We start from the raw sequence: 16,083 nt of genomic DNA, 5'->3' as shown, positions 1-16,083 counted from the left end.
ATACAGAAATATTAACAAATTATTACAAAATGGATTTTAAATTGCATTCTTATTATCTTACACCAAATTACATTCTTCTTTACTCATGTAACAAATTTAATATAAAATTTTATCTTTTTACAAGTCATATATTACATCAGGTTTGTTTTATATTATACAAAAAAAGAGATATTTAAGGCATTATAATCTTAGCATAAATCAACAAATGGTTTATAAAACCATACTCTGATGTATAGAGTTCTCTGATGTGTAAATAGAGCTATACATGTACATTCGACATTTTTTGTAGATACAATGTATGTATTAATTAATGTATATGAAGGAATGACTAGTTCATATTATGTTCCGTGTAATTATGCTTTTTTTCATGATAGACGTAGTTCAATAATTTCTCACTTTTTATAATCTGCAAAACATAAGCATGCATTCGTCCCTCCAAAGCCAAAAGCATTTTTTAGAGCTATACGTCTCGATACTGGCTTCCAATCTTTTTTGGCATTTGGAGCAAATTGTAAGCACGTTTCTTTATCCAGATTATGTAAATTTAATGTCGGTGGGATCACTCCGTCTTTGATGCCAAGAATAGTAAAAGCTGCTTCTAAATTTCCTGCTGAACCTAGTAAATGACCATGAGCCCCTTTTGTACTGGTAACAGTTACATTTTCACTATGTTGTCCCATAAATGATTCTATGGCTTTTAATTCAATGGTATCACCCAAGGGAGTTGAAGTTGCATGCGCGCTGATAAAAGTGATTTCTCTGGGAGCTATACCAGCGTCTTTGACCGCTCTATCCATAGCTAATATGGCACCAGTACCATCTTCACTGGGTGCAGTTAAATGTGCTGCATCACCAGACAAACCATATCCTAATACTTCTGCATAAATTTTAGCATCTCTTTGAAGTGCGTGATTTAATTCTTCTAACACTAATATGGCACTGCCTTCTCCCATAACAAATCCATCTCTATCTTTATCGAATGGACGTGATGCTTCATGCGGACAATCATTTCTTGAAGTACTTAATGCCCTGAGTCTACAAAAGGCAGCTATAGAAAGAGGACTTATGCATGCTTCTGCTCCACCACACACCATTACAGATGTTTGTCCACCTCTGATGAAACGAAATGCATCACCTAAATATGAAGTGTATTAATTATGTGCATGTTTAATATAATATTTATTTTAAATTTATACCAATTGCATGTGCTCCAGCTGCACATGCTGTTGATACAGAATGATTTGGCCCACGAAAACCATGTTTAATACTAATTTGTCCTGCAGCCATATTAGTCAGAATCCTGGGTATAAAATAAGGACTGACTTTGTTGTATCCTTTCTTTAGAGCTTCGTATGTTGTGCATGCATCAACTAAATCTATCATCCCCATTCCTACTGCTACACCAGTGTCTTGCTTGTCTGTTTCATCATTTGGTTTCCATTTGGCATCTTCTAATGCCATTTCTGTAGCTATTAAAGCATAAGCTGTAGCTGGACACATTTTACGTAATTCACCACTTGCGAAATGTGACTGTATGTTTAATTCATTAGCACCATTTCCTCTAGGTACCAATGCTCCTATCATAAAATAATTACATATTTTTAATGTACATAAACAATAGAATTAATTGAATGAGTTGAAAACGTCAATACTTTATGTGAATCTTACCAATTTTACAAGGTAGTTTATCATAATCTGGATCAGTTAGTTTAGTAACACCAGACTTGCAATTAAGAAGATTATTCCAGCAATTTTCTGTACCTACCCCTAGTGGACACAATATTCCCATTCCTGTTACTACAACCCGCCGCTTGCATCTTGCAGCGGTTGTAAATGTACGACTAACATTTAAAAAAGGAGTAATCATTCTACCGGCAAGGTAAAACGATTTAAGAAGGTTATCTCACTTTGAGGTTATAAATTGTTAAATTATCACTTGTTGCAAACAAATGTTTTGTATTTTAAGCGTAATATAAATGTCTTTCAATTTCATCCTGAAAATGTTAACTAAAAATAATATGTATAATGATTTCCAAAGTTTATAAAAAAGGTATGTTATGAAAACAGTTCGTTTCACATAGATCCATAGATCACTTACAACCTGATCAAATTACATATGGCGCTGCAACTTTCAGTTCCTTACTGTATGTATGCACTTTGTACTTTTCTTTGTGCTTTCCGAAACATTAATTTTGTGTATGAATCTAAGAACGAGATAAAATGATTTATTGTTACTCGTACTAAACCTTTAGCAAGTTATTATAAATTATAAATTACTTATCATCGAATGTATTGTCCATTTTTAGTATTTTGGTTTTTAGAAAATTGTTACACTAAGAATTGTAGGGAATATTCTCGCAATTTCGTATTGGCGCGTCAAGAATTGCACGAATTTACTTCTCGATGTCGTAAGATTTAATTAACGATTATGAAGTAATATCTCGTTCAATTTTAACCATTTCTGATGTTTTAATACGTGTATTCCTGTATCACGTATATCATTATAAATAAATTATAAGATGTACAATAGAATTATATTTACGAAAGAATATTTTATAACATATGTATGCACATATGTATGCGCATACAAATTTTTTAAATTTTCATCAGTGACGAAATTTGAATACATAATTTCATTTTGAAAATCTAATAACTTAATTTCAAACGTATGTATTTTACATTTACAAATAATAAAATTAATGACATGTGTTCTAATTCTTCCTTTGTAGATTTCTTATTTCTGAGTTTCATTTATCGACTGAATTATGATTAGAATGTATACAATCGTATTCCTTGATTTCATAAAAATTTTGATATGATTGTACTTCAATATGGCGAACCGCGACAAAGGACGCAGAAAGTGGGGAGAATTTTTAGAAGGTATTTCAGAAAAAATAATATTGCTGAATTATATAAACGTGTTAATTTACAATTCCACGAGTTCACTTTGTGTGTGTACAATTAATAAACATGTATGCTTTATCGTAATTTTATGGAGTGTATTCACAGAACTAACCTCACCAAACAAGCTAACCTAAAATACTACAAGAATTATTATGCTGTGATATACTGTAGAGTTTTACCACAGTAAGAAATAAATGTAGTATGATCAACATTTCCAATTGAACTCTTCTAAATGATGTGAATTAACTTCAAACAGATATAGATTATATAACAATTACATCGAATTTTTAAGAATTGATAGGAACTGTAGTTACTGTCAAGAGTGTCAACAACCACTATTGAGCTCTTATACTTAACAAAGCATTCTTTCTAATTAATAGAAATATTTGCGCATTAGGTGTACATAATATTTTGTTAATTTCTATAAAAGATGCTTTCAGTAATATTTTTAAAAGATATTAAAAATGCATATACTTTACATGATAAGTTCAACTAGTTTTTAATGTTACTTGTAATAGAAAATATTCTTTTCTTATTTAATAAGTAAATGTGCTAACAAATTTGATATTCCATATATCTTTTCTCCAGAATATATTTACTATTTCAGTTAACAATTTTAGACATTAATTGTAAAAATTATCATTAATTAAATATGGCTAATATATATTATATTAACATGTTATAAATTATGGAAATCACTTTTAGATATTTAAAACTTAGGACTTCCCATTGTCTTTTATTTTTTTTTAAGTATGTTATTATTGAAATATTATATGCTTATGTAGTTTTTCATGAGTAGTGGTTTTTATTTTATGTTTTAAGAAAGGAATTTACTAAATTTCAGATAATACAAAATCAGACAAGGATAGATCAATAGGAATGCGTGGTGGAGGAAACAGAGCCCCTCAAGCTTTGTACAGGCCAGGAAGTGGACCTCTTCGCAAATCTGGCAGATCCACAGATGATTTAGAGAATGAGAACATCTCGCTGGAGACAACTAAACCAAGCTCCGTCCAACATCGTTTGAAGCAGTCACAACTGAACAGATCCAATCAAAGTTTTAATAATCCACCATCATCTCAAGTTGAACATGTAACAGAAAAACTGAATGATTTAAATGTCAACTACAGAACTACTACAGATATAGAACAGACACAAGGTTCTTCACAAAATAGTCATTTAGGAGATTCACGTAGGAAATCCAAAAAGCCAGAACAACAGCTGTATGTACCTAAAAAAGTAAAAGAAGCATTGGCTGAACAAGATATTTCAAATAGGTGAATTCTGTGAAAGTGTTTTTGTCTCATTGTTAACAAATAACTGAGTAGTAATTAACAAATACTTTCTTTACTATTTAGATCATCCAACCAAGGGGTTTGGGATCGCGATCAAGATAGAGAACACAGTGAAGACCGTGATTCTCATTCCAATCGCAGTCACAAAAGCGATAGTCACCATAATCGTGTCGGTGGTCGTGGTGGCCGAGACAATGATAATGGAAACAGAGGCAGAGATGATCATGGGAAAAAATATTCAGGAAATCGTCGAAATCGTCATGGCAATGAAAACGAGGAGCGCTGGCGATCTGATTCTCCTTTATCTAATAGGAGCTTCGGAAATCGGAAAGATAATTCCCGTGAAGTTAGACAGGTTTGGGAATAACTGTGATACTCTGATACGATATTTAAGGCTATAGAATTTATATTTCTTTACAATTGACGATGTTCGCTCTTCTAGGGTTCAGAGCCACTTTTTGCAACAATGAATCACGTAAATGATTTCAATCGTACGAGGGATACACGTAGTGTAGAATCAGAAAAATTTCAAGGCAAACCACCTTCGGGCAAATGGGGTGGTCCAAAAGACAGTTTACCTAAAAATATAAAAATAGAACACTTACCACCACGATTACAGAAAAAATATCTTATTGATAATGGTTTACCATTGCCACCAAGCAATCCATCACCTGCAGAAGACACATGGAATGGCAGTAGTATCACATTTCAGGTATGTTTTAAAATATTTTTACTTTTATGAAGATTATATAAAATTTTCATCGAAATTTGAAGACATAAGTATTCTTTTTAAAGGGCTCAACGAGCTATAATTATCCACCTGCTATGCAACATTCACAAACCATGCAAAATTTACCACCTTCTGGCCCATTACCTCCACAACCTAGCTGGTCTAATACAGTTCCGGCAAGAAGTAGAGGCAGAGGTAGACTCAGACCTGAAGAAATAGAGAGTTCCACGAACATTTTTAGGTGCGTTACACCTGATCAATATTCAGCTCCAAGTTCCCGGTCTCATACGCCAAGCCAAGAATATATGCAAAGGTATATATATATACTGTTTTCATTAATGATTTATAAGCATCTTCAGCAAACAAATTTTAAGTTTTTGTGTACTTTGGAAAGTAGGTCTTACGACCGTCGTGGTAGCAACAGTACTATGTACACGAGTATGGAGAGTTTAAGCCGTGCTGACAGTTCAATGATGCTGCCACCACCGTCAGTGTCACCTGTAACTTCAACATCCAGTGTGAACAAACGTCACAGTTCGCCCGATAGTCACCGTCGGGGAATGTCACCACCGCCAACTTTCCATCGTCCTCAAGCGTAATGATTCTTTTTCAAGCAACCCTGTTATTTGTCAACTTTGTCCATTATCAGTTTATTTATTTTTTAAGGCAACGACAAAATAGCAGCGCGCTTGACCGTAATACCGCATCAGAAAAGAAAAATAATCCACAAAATTTAAGCATTAGTCCATCAAAGAGTGAAACTCTTCATACTGGCTCCAATACAACTGATCATGTATTTGTAAGTATCTCCAGTGAAAATTTATATATGTATATATATAATTAATATTAATATAAACGTCGCATTTTAATAATAATATTTAGGATTGGAATGAAGAGGTTGAGTTGCATGATAAATTGGAAGCTGAACGCGCAAGTCGTAGTTCTTCTGTATTAAGTTTGCGTGAAAATGTTAACATGTCTGGAAATGAAACTACAACTAGTAATCACAGTAAACATAAAAAACGAAAAAGTGAAAAGCGGCATGCAGCAGACCGGTAAGAAGCTCTAATATATGCAACAAAAGATACAAATATTTCGTAATTATTACTTTCGTATAGAGTACTAAATAAAATGTTTCGAATATATTGTAGGAGCAACAGCAGGGATAAAGCTCGAGTTAATAGTCGCGATCGTCAAAACAATCAACATAACAGAGAAAATGATAACTATAACAATAATCAAAAAAACAATAATAGCAGTAGAAGATATGATCACAGAAGACATCGCAATATTATACAACATAGCCGAGAATCTAGTAAAGATAGAAATTATCGTAGTAGTAGTAGAAATTTTGATGATCTTCACAGACATAGGTAAAAATTACTTTACTAAATTTGCAATTTTTATTGTAGATACACGTTACAATTAAAAATTTATTCTACATTTGTATACATATTTTTAGAACATCTGATCGATACTTGGATGAAAATTGGAGAACCGGAAGGAAAATGTCTGCTTGCGAATCCGACGACGGACGACACACACCGAATGTTGCTTCTCATTCTGCTCCTTTAACAAATACTACTTTGAGTTTACCATCGCACCAAACATCTACTGGTTACAGCAACACTCAGCAACCAGGCGTATTGGTACTACCAGATACTACTAACCAATCGCCGCCCAATCAATCCGGTTCAAGACAGCAAGGGATGCAGCAACAAAGAACCTTATTTAATCATAACAATCCTAATAAACCTATTGTGGTTCCTTCGCCCAATAGCAGGGCAGCAGTACAAAGGTAAGGATAACTTTGTGCATTCTTCTTACTTTTTTGTTGATTGCCATATTTAATACCAATTTTATTTATAGAGAGAATGATAACTCAACACAAAGTTCCACTGTCCCAGTGTTCCAATCTCATGGAGGTATTACTTCATCACATCATAGTTTTCAAGGAGCACACTTGGACGGTGTACCACCCCCATATATGCCGAATGACCAGTTTGCAAGTACAAGACCTTCGTGGTACGATCCATACTCAGACAGGTATGTGAAAATTATAAAATACGCTATAGATTAAAACTAGAAATGAATCATTTTACCAACACAGCCTTTTTTTGGCAGTTTTCGATCAGCCAAGAACCCCTACTTACTTCTGGACATAGAACGTGCTGATTTAGAGTTGCAGTGGATATTGAGTTCCGGTGGGTTTACTACGAATTGGGAAAGAGTTTTATACATAAGGCATTTCTTGCAAGAAAGTTTGAAAACTCTGCTCGAAACTGACATCAAATTTTGCCAAGCCGAGAACGTTGAGCAACACTTTTGGAAGATACTTTTTTATAATATGATCGAAATGCTCCGGAAGGGTATGCCTAAAGAAAGTTCTGAAGGTCGGGAGCATTACAAGAAGATGATGTTGAAGATCATCGACGAAGGCACTGTATATTTGGAAAGTTTGCTGACTGTCCTTGAAAGCAAATACGAATTTAAATTGGACATGTTTCTTGCGTCATCAACTCTGCCTAAAGGTCTTGGAATCTTAGGCTTAGCGTTAGTAAGCGCGCAAAAAATATACTTATTTTTGGGTGACTTGGCCAGATACCGAGAACAAGCAAATGAAACGAATAATTATGGAAAGTCTAGGCAGTAAGTGACGACTATTGAACATTATATTTTTTCGCTCCAAATGCAGTCCTGAATTAAAATTAAATTTAACATTGTTCTTGTCTAGGTGGTATTTGAAAGCACAACAACTTAATCCAAAGAATGGAAGGCCCTACAATCAACTTGCCTTATTAGCTCATTATGCAGTAAATATCGCAAACTGATAGTTAAATATATAACTATAAAGAATAAAAAAAAGATTACAGAAATTTAAATGTCAACTTTTTTTCAGCGACGAAAATTGGATGCGGTATATTATTATATGAGGTCCCTCATGGCATCTAATCCGTTTCAATCTGCGAGGGAGAGTTTAATAGGACTTTTCGATGAAAACAGAAAAAAGGTACGGTAAACGTTTAAACAATTTTTGAATATGGTTGTATTGATACTAACTTTAATAATCTTTTGATTCTGTTTTGCTGCCAGTATCTACATTATGTAAGTAAATTTCGATACTTGGTGTGACTTCCTTAGACATCTTAACTGAAGCTTAGATCAGTTCCCTCATCTACGTGCTGCTTTTATATTGTGTACTATTTTGCGCATAATAGATTTTTTCTAATCAATTTTCTCGCGGAACATGGATCTCTCAGCACGCTTCCAGTTGAACATATTACATATATTTTCCATAGATAATGATAATGATTAGAAGGAGAATCTTGCTACGCTTGAATGAAATTGATTTATAGCAATCTTAAATGATAATACCCCCGGCGTAAATTAGTTAAAGAAAAAGAAATATAGAACCATAGTTGAGAAGTTAGTACGCTGCATACTGCTAGATTGTTAGCTGTAAACTAATGCACTGTCTCGAATAGTTACTAGCACTAAATTGCACAAGATGTTAGCATGCAACTTGTATATATAGTCGCCAATAAAAAGGTACAAACATTTTCCAATGTACAATGTCTGTATCTCAGTATATGAGAGATTTTAGGGGTCATTGCAATAAGGGACATTAGATCCTGTAAAAAAGAACTAATAGAACGACCTCTCATTTACGTTATGCACCATGCTGTTCTCGATCGAACTGCGAATACAATGAGTTTTTTTTTTTAAATTGATTGTGTCATGTGTTCCAATAGTATGAGTCAACCGAACGGAAACGAAAAGAAGAAAGAGAGTGGAAGGAAAGAGCCAGGATGAAAGAGAAAGAAGGAGCAAACAATGTTGGGGGTGGATTGAGAAGAGAGATTTGGATTCACCCTGGTGGTAGACGAGTTCGTCGTACAACTACCGCAGCCACTGCCAATGAAGCGAGATTGTCCCACAGTGACTTAGAAGACTTGGCGCAACTAAGTAGCGTCGAGGTACGGAAACTATAAATATTATGATTTCTGATCTGTTCTCAATTATTAACATCGCTAACACACGTTATTGTACTTCCAGGTGAATAAGAGGTTCGTCACGTCATACCTGCACGTTCATGGAAAGCTGATCACCAAGATAGGGTGAGTTATTACAAGTTATTACAACTTTATACATTATTAAGAGAGATAAGGAAGATGGGTATCCCAATACTCACCGGAGAGAACATGTTTTGCTATCTGGTGAAACGGGGGTTATTTAAACCAACCATAATGTATTTATGTTTCGTACGCGAAGTCTGGGGGATAAATCGTTACGCAAAAACTTCTCAGATGCGAATATGTATTGGAAACAAAATCTTCTCGTTTTATCGGTGTCCCTGCCACACTTAACGGGCCAATATACTCGGAGGAAACGATGTGCAATTCTCAGCCATGTTTCCACTGAACAGCACATTTGCACGGCGACCAATGAATCGCTGGTAACTGTTATGTTTCCTTGTGTAAATACCTGCGGAGGTCGCGCGCGCTGTTGGTTTAACGCGTTTCCGTGAAGCATCAGCGTTTTTGTTACCTGGCAAATTGTGGTACTGTAAAATTGACAACTTCAGTATACTATCCAAACGAATTTTTGTCATCTAATCGAAAAGTGGCCATTTCTTTATGGAACTCCGTGAAAGTGTCCCAATTTAATTTGGTATCGTGAGATTTTTAAAAGAGAGAAATTGATTTTTCGAACATCAAAATTTTAAAAATATATGAATACATTTATTATATGTGTCAGTCTTTGCATAGAATTTTTTAAATGTGTTACATTATACAAGTGGATCCATTTAGTGTGTAAAAGCTTTATCCTACGTGTCAAAAGTTTTCTCAAGAAAACTTGTTCACTATATGTTCGCGTTACGTCGCGATATTACCGTGTTCTCTCGTTTATTATGCAAGCAAAGTTCTAATGGTTCCCAGCTGGGCTATAACGGGGAATTCGTAACTCAAAGGGTCCGCCGCGTGTGTAACTTCGCCGGCTATGTAGGTCTCAGTTCTATTATTAATTGCACCATTGAGATTTTAGTGCTGCCGATACGTTACCGTTTACTTAGGAAGCTTTACGGCAGAATTATCGATCCCGCGACAACGACTGCCACCGAAAGAACATTAATTCCTCGTTCGTGTTCATGATAAATCGGTTTTTCGTTTTCCGACAGAATCTTGTTCACCGTCTGCATGCTTTATTTACGAATTCGCCCAATATTAAACATGTCCCGGAGGACATTCTAAAATTAGTCCCGCAATTAATCACCCCGCAGGAAGATCATTGCATCTCCATCAATTTTCTTTCTTGTCCCGTGTCACGGCGCGCTTACCCGCGTGGTCTTCTTATAAGGGGAAAGGTCGCTCATAGACAAGGTGAACTGCTCCAAAAATATTCTTCGGTAATTAGCGGCGGGCAATTAACAGTCGCAGAATTGCAAGCGCGACGGCGCGGTCGTGCCCGGTTATCATTTATCCATTAAATTTGATTGCTTGGCCTCCCCGACGGGTTCCATTCGGTTTGGTTGTTTACTGAATCGTTACCGTGCAGAACAAATAAAAAGGCGGATCCGGCCGATCCGAAGGTCGTGCCGTGAATCAAGCCCGGCATCTCTTTCGCATAATGCAAACGTAAATACGTAATACGGCTGCCAATGCATTATATCGCCTCGCATTGCATAATGATGGATTATTCTTCTTACTCGGATCAGAAACCGTTCGCAACCTTGCCCCCTCGAGATTGCTTCCGCTGCATCCCGGTGCACTTGCGTCGGCCTGCATTGATTCTCGTGCCTTGTTCGAAACGGTTTCGTGAAACGGCCTCGATCAATCACTCCTCAATACTCAATTAATACCGCACGTCCGTGCACCGCAGCGTCTTTGAAACCCATATCGAATCACATTGTGCACGGGCTATCATTTGACTTGTCTAATTCCGCGAAATGTATCTCTGTTATTTTTAATAACAAGAAAACAGCTGTAACACGCGATGTTTCACCGCGATAACTACAAGCGAACTCTAATTGAATTCTAGCCGGGTTGGTTCGATCATTCTCTCTCTCTCTCTCGAATAATCTGTGTACATGGAGCACATTAACAAATTAATAGGCGCGAAAGGTTTGCAAATAAGACCGACAAAATTCAACCCGAACCGCAACGAACGTTGTAAATTCATAGAGAACCTAATGGTATAGCCGGTGGCAGTATAATTCTCGCGGAAACATCGCGCTAAGGGAACACTTAAAAGTATCCCCTTCGCGTGTTTCTTGCAGTGCGGCTGGAAACCGATACTGGTTTATTAAATGTAATATCCAAGCCCACGGCTTTAGCGAACCGATCGTACCAGTACCATAAGAGCGTCGTAAGAATGAAATAAAGACCAAGTACATCCTCGAGGTATTACCCCATTTTCATCGGTGCATAACGACGGTATTCCACAGAATCGGGTCGTGTACGTTTCCAAAAAGGACACAGCAAGAATAGGAGAGAAATGAAAAAACGGGTGGAGGGGGGAGTAAAACGATATGTGATGTATGCTAATAGTACTAATAGAGTCTCGTCCTCGGGTGTATACTCGTTGCAGAAAGGTTCAGTCGTTCCCACGTGTGAAAAACGAGCCTTACAGGTTCGCTGGTAGCAAAGAAAGAAAGAAAGAAAGAAAGAGAGGGAGACAGAGAGAAAGATAGAAAGGGAAAGAGAGGGAGCGAGAGAGTGCCAGGCACAGGCTGGACTCAGTGCGGTCAGCAGGCGCTTTACGATTAGCAATCCATTGCGCACATAATCATAATGAAATGTATCCTCTCCGATTCCTTTTTAGCCCTCTCGCTCCTTTTTTCGCCGCCGTTTCCCTCTTCCTTCCCTCGCGCGATCCATCGACTGGGCCCAGGCCTCCGTTTTCTTCGTTTCTGCCGGGGCGCGCAGGGCCCGTCTCGGCCCGGCCCGGCCCGGCCCGGCCCAGTCCGGCTCGTGATCTCTAGAACCCTGTCGAGCTCGCCGTGTGGCCACGTACGCCGGCACGTAACTTCGTGTTTTCTTGCACGGCGGTAAAAATGTTAATTGACAATTGCGTGGCGCCACCGGCCACCGTCTCGTCCCATTCTCGGCCAGGACCTGCGGCTCAAGCTGCCCCGCGCCGCGTGTAGCGATGGGACCAAATCCTGTTGCTGGAACAAGTATTTCGCGGCCGAACAGCTTCTCCGCGCCCTGACCCAGCCGATTTCCAGAATCCCATGAAATCGAACCACCGTAAATAACCTTGATTATCTGGTTTAACTAGAGCGACGCGAACGTTCGGTTAACGGAACAGCTGCCTTTTAGCCACTAAATAAATTTTATCTTTATTGATATGTATAATAAATGAGATTACGTATAAGTTGACTTGGAGTTAGTTGAATATATTATATAGAATGTAATTAGCTGATGCGAAATTTTGATATCCGAGAATTGGACAAGGTTCTTCTGTATTTATTTGTATGTTATCGAGGTTGTTACTTTTAGATATGATTGCGTTAATTTATAGTTTAACAGTAGATATGCAAAGAGTCTCGGCACGGTTTTAAAGCGACCCGCTTGCTTGTCAACGAAGGGTTAATGAATGAGAGATTGGAATGTCCGCAAGTTTAACGTTTATTTCCAATTCCTCGTTTGTAGAAGGAGAGTTAAACGCTTCTATTTTTATTAATACCTTAGCTTTCGCGTCTTTGGATGGTAGCTTTTAGGAGGCATTCTACGCGGGGCAAGATCGAGTCAATAAACTCTGTTGGTCCACCACTTACAGCTCCGCAAGATAAACTGTTTCCCCACGTCGAAAAACAGTCCCTGCAGTTTTCACGAAAAGATACTCCCCCAAACTATACACGCGGAACAGATGTTCTTTGCCCTGGGAACGCCATGGATTTCCCCGGGGCTTCGGGGCAAATAGTACTTAGAAAAAAAGGACTCACTTGCGAGTTCTTAGCTACTCAATTATACAATCGTGCAGGCTATCCATAGACAATAAAAATGTATTTCAGCAAGATGGAGGAACTGTTTTAAAAAATTTTAAGTCCGATTATTAAGTCGGTGGTATGTTCTCCAATTGAATTTTTAAGTCGGCTAGATATTACTATTAGGTTTATCAGTATGGAGTCATTTTAATGGTTGAATACGATGGTGCAAAGATATGGAGCTCAATCCCATCGCTAGCTACGCGTCATCCTCCACCGTGTGTACCCGGTGTCTTGGTTCGTAACGACCTTGCGGGTACCTTGCAGGTACGTTTAATTGTAGCGACGCTCACTCCGCGGACGCGTCATACCACAGAGATAGTCGTAAAATCGGTATCGATATACCCGGCATCGGACCGTTGCCGGGATTTATGGTCGCGGCCACGCAAAAAGGTGTTCCCTTATAGTTCTCGCTGTTCGGCCGGTGATTTATTCACGCCGCGCAGCCGGTTCTTGACGGAATTTATCGGTCGTCGCTCGTTTTGCTTCGATCGGGACTGTTGACTGTCTGAAAAGAGTCTCGGGATCCGTCCGTCGCCGCGGTTTGCTCCTTTTGCAGCCGTCCTTTTGATCCCCCACTGACACGTCTTTTGCGAATATCCTCTCCGAGTTTTCTGATTTATGGAACCGTCCGGTCGCCGCGGGACCGTCTCGCAGATGGCGCGAGAACGGCGGCGAAATCATCCTTCAAATTCAGATGACTCTATGAAATTGAATCGCGTCCGGTAATTGCAATTAACACGTTCGCCGACGTACACGACGCCGAGACGGCCGTCTCGCGGAATCGTATGGTAACGTTGTCGACGGAACACGGCACCGGGAAGCTGCAATTTATCTTCGGAATTATCGGCTCGAATTTATCCCGAGTTACCGTGACGTTACGGTAAAAATGAATTTTGTTCGAATCTTCGTCGAAGCAAACCCTCGCTCGTCTCGATTAACCCTTTTCACTCGGAGCCGTTTTAACTGTGAATCTGAAATAACTTTTCTGGCTTGTGTAGTACTTCAATTTAACATAACGAAGCGCATTTCGCGCGTGTAAAATTTATTCTTGCGACCCGTACCAACGGTGTCCCTCGGCGTGCAAAGGGTTAATTTTTACCCTGGACGTTGCTGCTATTTTCAAAGAACACGATACTTAGCCGCTGTCGCGTTAGAGCTGTGCAGAAAATTGACAGACCGTCTTCCGCAGATTTATGTTACTAAACCTCGCCGTACCCAATCGATTCCAAAAACACGCGCCACCGCGCCCGCACCATAAAAGACGAGATCACGGTGTTCGGGGAAACACGTCAACGTCGCGTCGACAGTTTCCATGCTGTCGTCTCGTTAGCCGGTTCGAACCGCGGCAGGATCAGCAGTTCGGCTAAAACTTTTCAATTTACCCTCGGTGGTTCCGCGCGCATAATTGGTTTCGCGATGCAGGAAGTGAAAAGAGAGAACGAGAACGAGCGTGCGCGTGTGTGAGAGAGAGAGAGAAAGAGCAATGGGTGGAGCAGGCAGGGTAGCATAGATCGGACGAGGGGGCATGTAGGAAGGGATGTCAGTTCGCCGGGTTCCCTGGAATATACTTACGGATCTATAATTGGAATTGGTAGTGAACTGGTGCCATTGGTTAGGTGGTTGTTACCGCGCGATACGTGCGTGGCATAGACACGCGTGTAGACCGTGTCCTCTCCAGGGGGAGAGAAAAGGAGGTGACCAAGGGTTTCGTGGGGGGGAATAGGACGGGGTGGGGAGGGTAGGAAGGTAGTAGTCCCCTAGCAGTTAGAGACCCGCAGGCCTCTTCGGGCTGTCCGACGGTGTTGCTATGTTGCGTTGCTGCTGCGAGTGCCGTAATGGATTTGGCTCATTACCGACCGAGCATCGTCCTGCACCTTTGAGTTATATGCTCTCAAGGACGACTTCCATCGCAACATGCCCTTTCTCGAACTGTTCCCATACGCGTCCAGATATACTCTTCGTCATATCGCCGGCCGCATTTATCATTAAGCCAGCGCGGTTGCGTCTTTATCTGGCGCTACGGCGCCCCGATGATAGCTCGCCCGGACAGCAGCAGCCCGTCCACGGTCTCCCGAGCCGTTCGGTAATTAATGGTGGTCCGCTCCCGGCTGAATTCCGCGATTGTTTGGACCCGCGGTGACCGCGGTGACCGCGGTGGCACGGATCCCGCGCAGCCAAGGACGCGCCTAGGCTTTCGGCGCTCCTCCGCGCGGCTGTGGCGCCTCTTCTCGCAGACTTTCCATTTCTTCTGGCTGCTCAGGCGTCGTCTTAACGCTGATCTTTGACACCGTGTAATATTCACCGGAACGCGTCAAAGATATTAATCTTGCGGGCCGAGATCCGCGCGGGGATCGACGGCATGAAATCCGCGACCGGCAGCGGCCTTGACAATCGCGCGGCTGCTTCCGCTGCCGAAGGATGGGAGCGCCGCTTGATCACCGGAGATAATGTTTCGTTTTTGGAGCGGTTCCCTCTCGCCGGCGCGCGGCAGAGATTACTTCTGGTAATCTCGAACGAGCGTCGACGTGCGCAACGACGTGGTAATTAAACCTATAAATTGGTGCCGTCCGCGGCGAGGAGAGACGCAGGGTAGGCAACGCAGGCGGCGGCGGCGGCGGCGAGGGACGGGGAGAAGGGAGGAGGGGTGTCGGTGGAACGGCGGGGAGAGAGAGAGAGAGAGAGAGGCAGAGAGGACGGTGGAGGGATTGCCATTTCATAACACTTGTAAAGTAAGAGAAGCCAGTAGCCTCTTTTATCCGCGACGCGAGGCAGAAAGAGAGGCGGAAAGAGGCGAGGAACGAGAGGAGGTTCGGGGAGAGAGTGAGGGGGGTGGAGGGGCGAGGCGGCCGAGGGAGATCGGCAGGAGAGGGAGGAGAGGGTGCAAGAAGGAAGGAGGCAGAACAACGCGCGTCACATATACAGATGCAGAAAGTTAAGTAGTACGAGTGTAAGATACGCTATAAGGCCTCGACTGCTAACACACATGGATTCTGATGGTCGTTTACCTGCGGGCCCTCGAGTGACGACCCCGCCCGCTTCAAGGACACCCTTGGACACCGCAGCCTCGGACCAGAACCCAACCATCTTCAACGACCGACTGCACGTATGCACCGTGCCATGACTATCTGGATTCCTGTTGCCTGTCGATGGACCCTGATAGC

The 16,083-nt window shown here is 40.5% G+C and overlaps 2 protein-coding genes across 4 annotated transcripts in view; one reads left to right on the top strand and one right to left on the bottom strand.

The window, feature by feature from the left end:
- Window positions 1-30: 30 nt before the first annotated feature.
- Window positions 31-2,149, bottom strand: LOC144474221 (3-oxoacyl-[acyl-carrier-protein] synthase, mitochondrial). Its single transcript, XM_078188893.1, has 3 exons — window positions 1,669-2,149; window positions 1,197-1,577; window positions 31-1,135 (listed from the first exon to the last, which is right to left on the bottom strand). Exons 1-3 carry the CDS (start codon window positions 1,865-1,867, stop codon window positions 393-395), a joined length of 1,323 nt encoding a protein of 440 aa, XP_078045019.1. The 5' UTR covers window positions 1,868-2,149; the 3' UTR covers window positions 31-392.
- Window positions 2,150-2,748: 599 nt separating this feature from the next.
- The window catches only part of LOC144474030 (uncharacterized), a 174,405-nt gene continuing 161,070 nt past the window's right edge, over window positions 2,749-16,083 (top strand). The window contains exons 1-16 of one of the 3 annotated variants that reach the window (XM_078188468.1): window positions 2,749-2,880; window positions 3,749-4,181; window positions 4,263-4,554; window positions 4,642-4,911; window positions 4,995-5,242; window positions 5,327-5,524; window positions 5,596-5,728; window positions 5,812-5,984; window positions 6,081-6,302; window positions 6,392-6,727; window positions 6,799-6,975; window positions 7,054-7,578; window positions 7,664-7,742; window positions 7,829-7,939; window positions 8,682-8,906; window positions 8,986-9,047. In XM_078188468.1, the coding sequence (XP_078044594.1) occupies window positions 2,832-2,880; window positions 3,749-4,181; window positions 4,263-4,554; window positions 4,642-4,911; window positions 4,995-5,242; window positions 5,327-5,524; window positions 5,596-5,728; window positions 5,812-5,984; window positions 6,081-6,302; window positions 6,392-6,727; window positions 6,799-6,975; window positions 7,054-7,578; window positions 7,664-7,742; window positions 7,829-7,939; window positions 8,682-8,906; window positions 8,986-9,047 (3,533 nt within the window). In that variant the 5' untranslated portion in view covers window positions 2,749-2,831. Of the gene's footprint in view, window positions 2,881-3,006; window positions 3,088-3,748; window positions 4,182-4,262; window positions 4,555-4,641; window positions 4,912-4,994; window positions 5,243-5,323; window positions 5,525-5,595; window positions 5,729-5,811; window positions 5,985-6,080; window positions 6,303-6,391; window positions 6,728-6,798; window positions 6,976-7,053; window positions 7,579-7,663; window positions 7,743-7,828; window positions 7,940-8,681; window positions 8,907-8,985; window positions 9,048-16,083 lie in introns of those variants that run through there. The other 2 variants (XM_078188467.1, XM_078188469.1) reach the window with 2 other exon arrangements.

This window comes from Augochlora pura, chromosome 8 (genome assembly GCF_028453695.1).
Source record: "Augochlora pura isolate Apur16 chromosome 8, APUR_v2.2.1, whole genome shotgun sequence".
NCBI classification, from domain to species: Eukaryota; Metazoa; Arthropoda; class Insecta; order Hymenoptera; family Halictidae; genus Augochlora; species Augochlora pura.
Note: the sequence above shows the minus strand (reverse complement) of the source record. Positions and strands in the feature narration are given on the sequence as shown.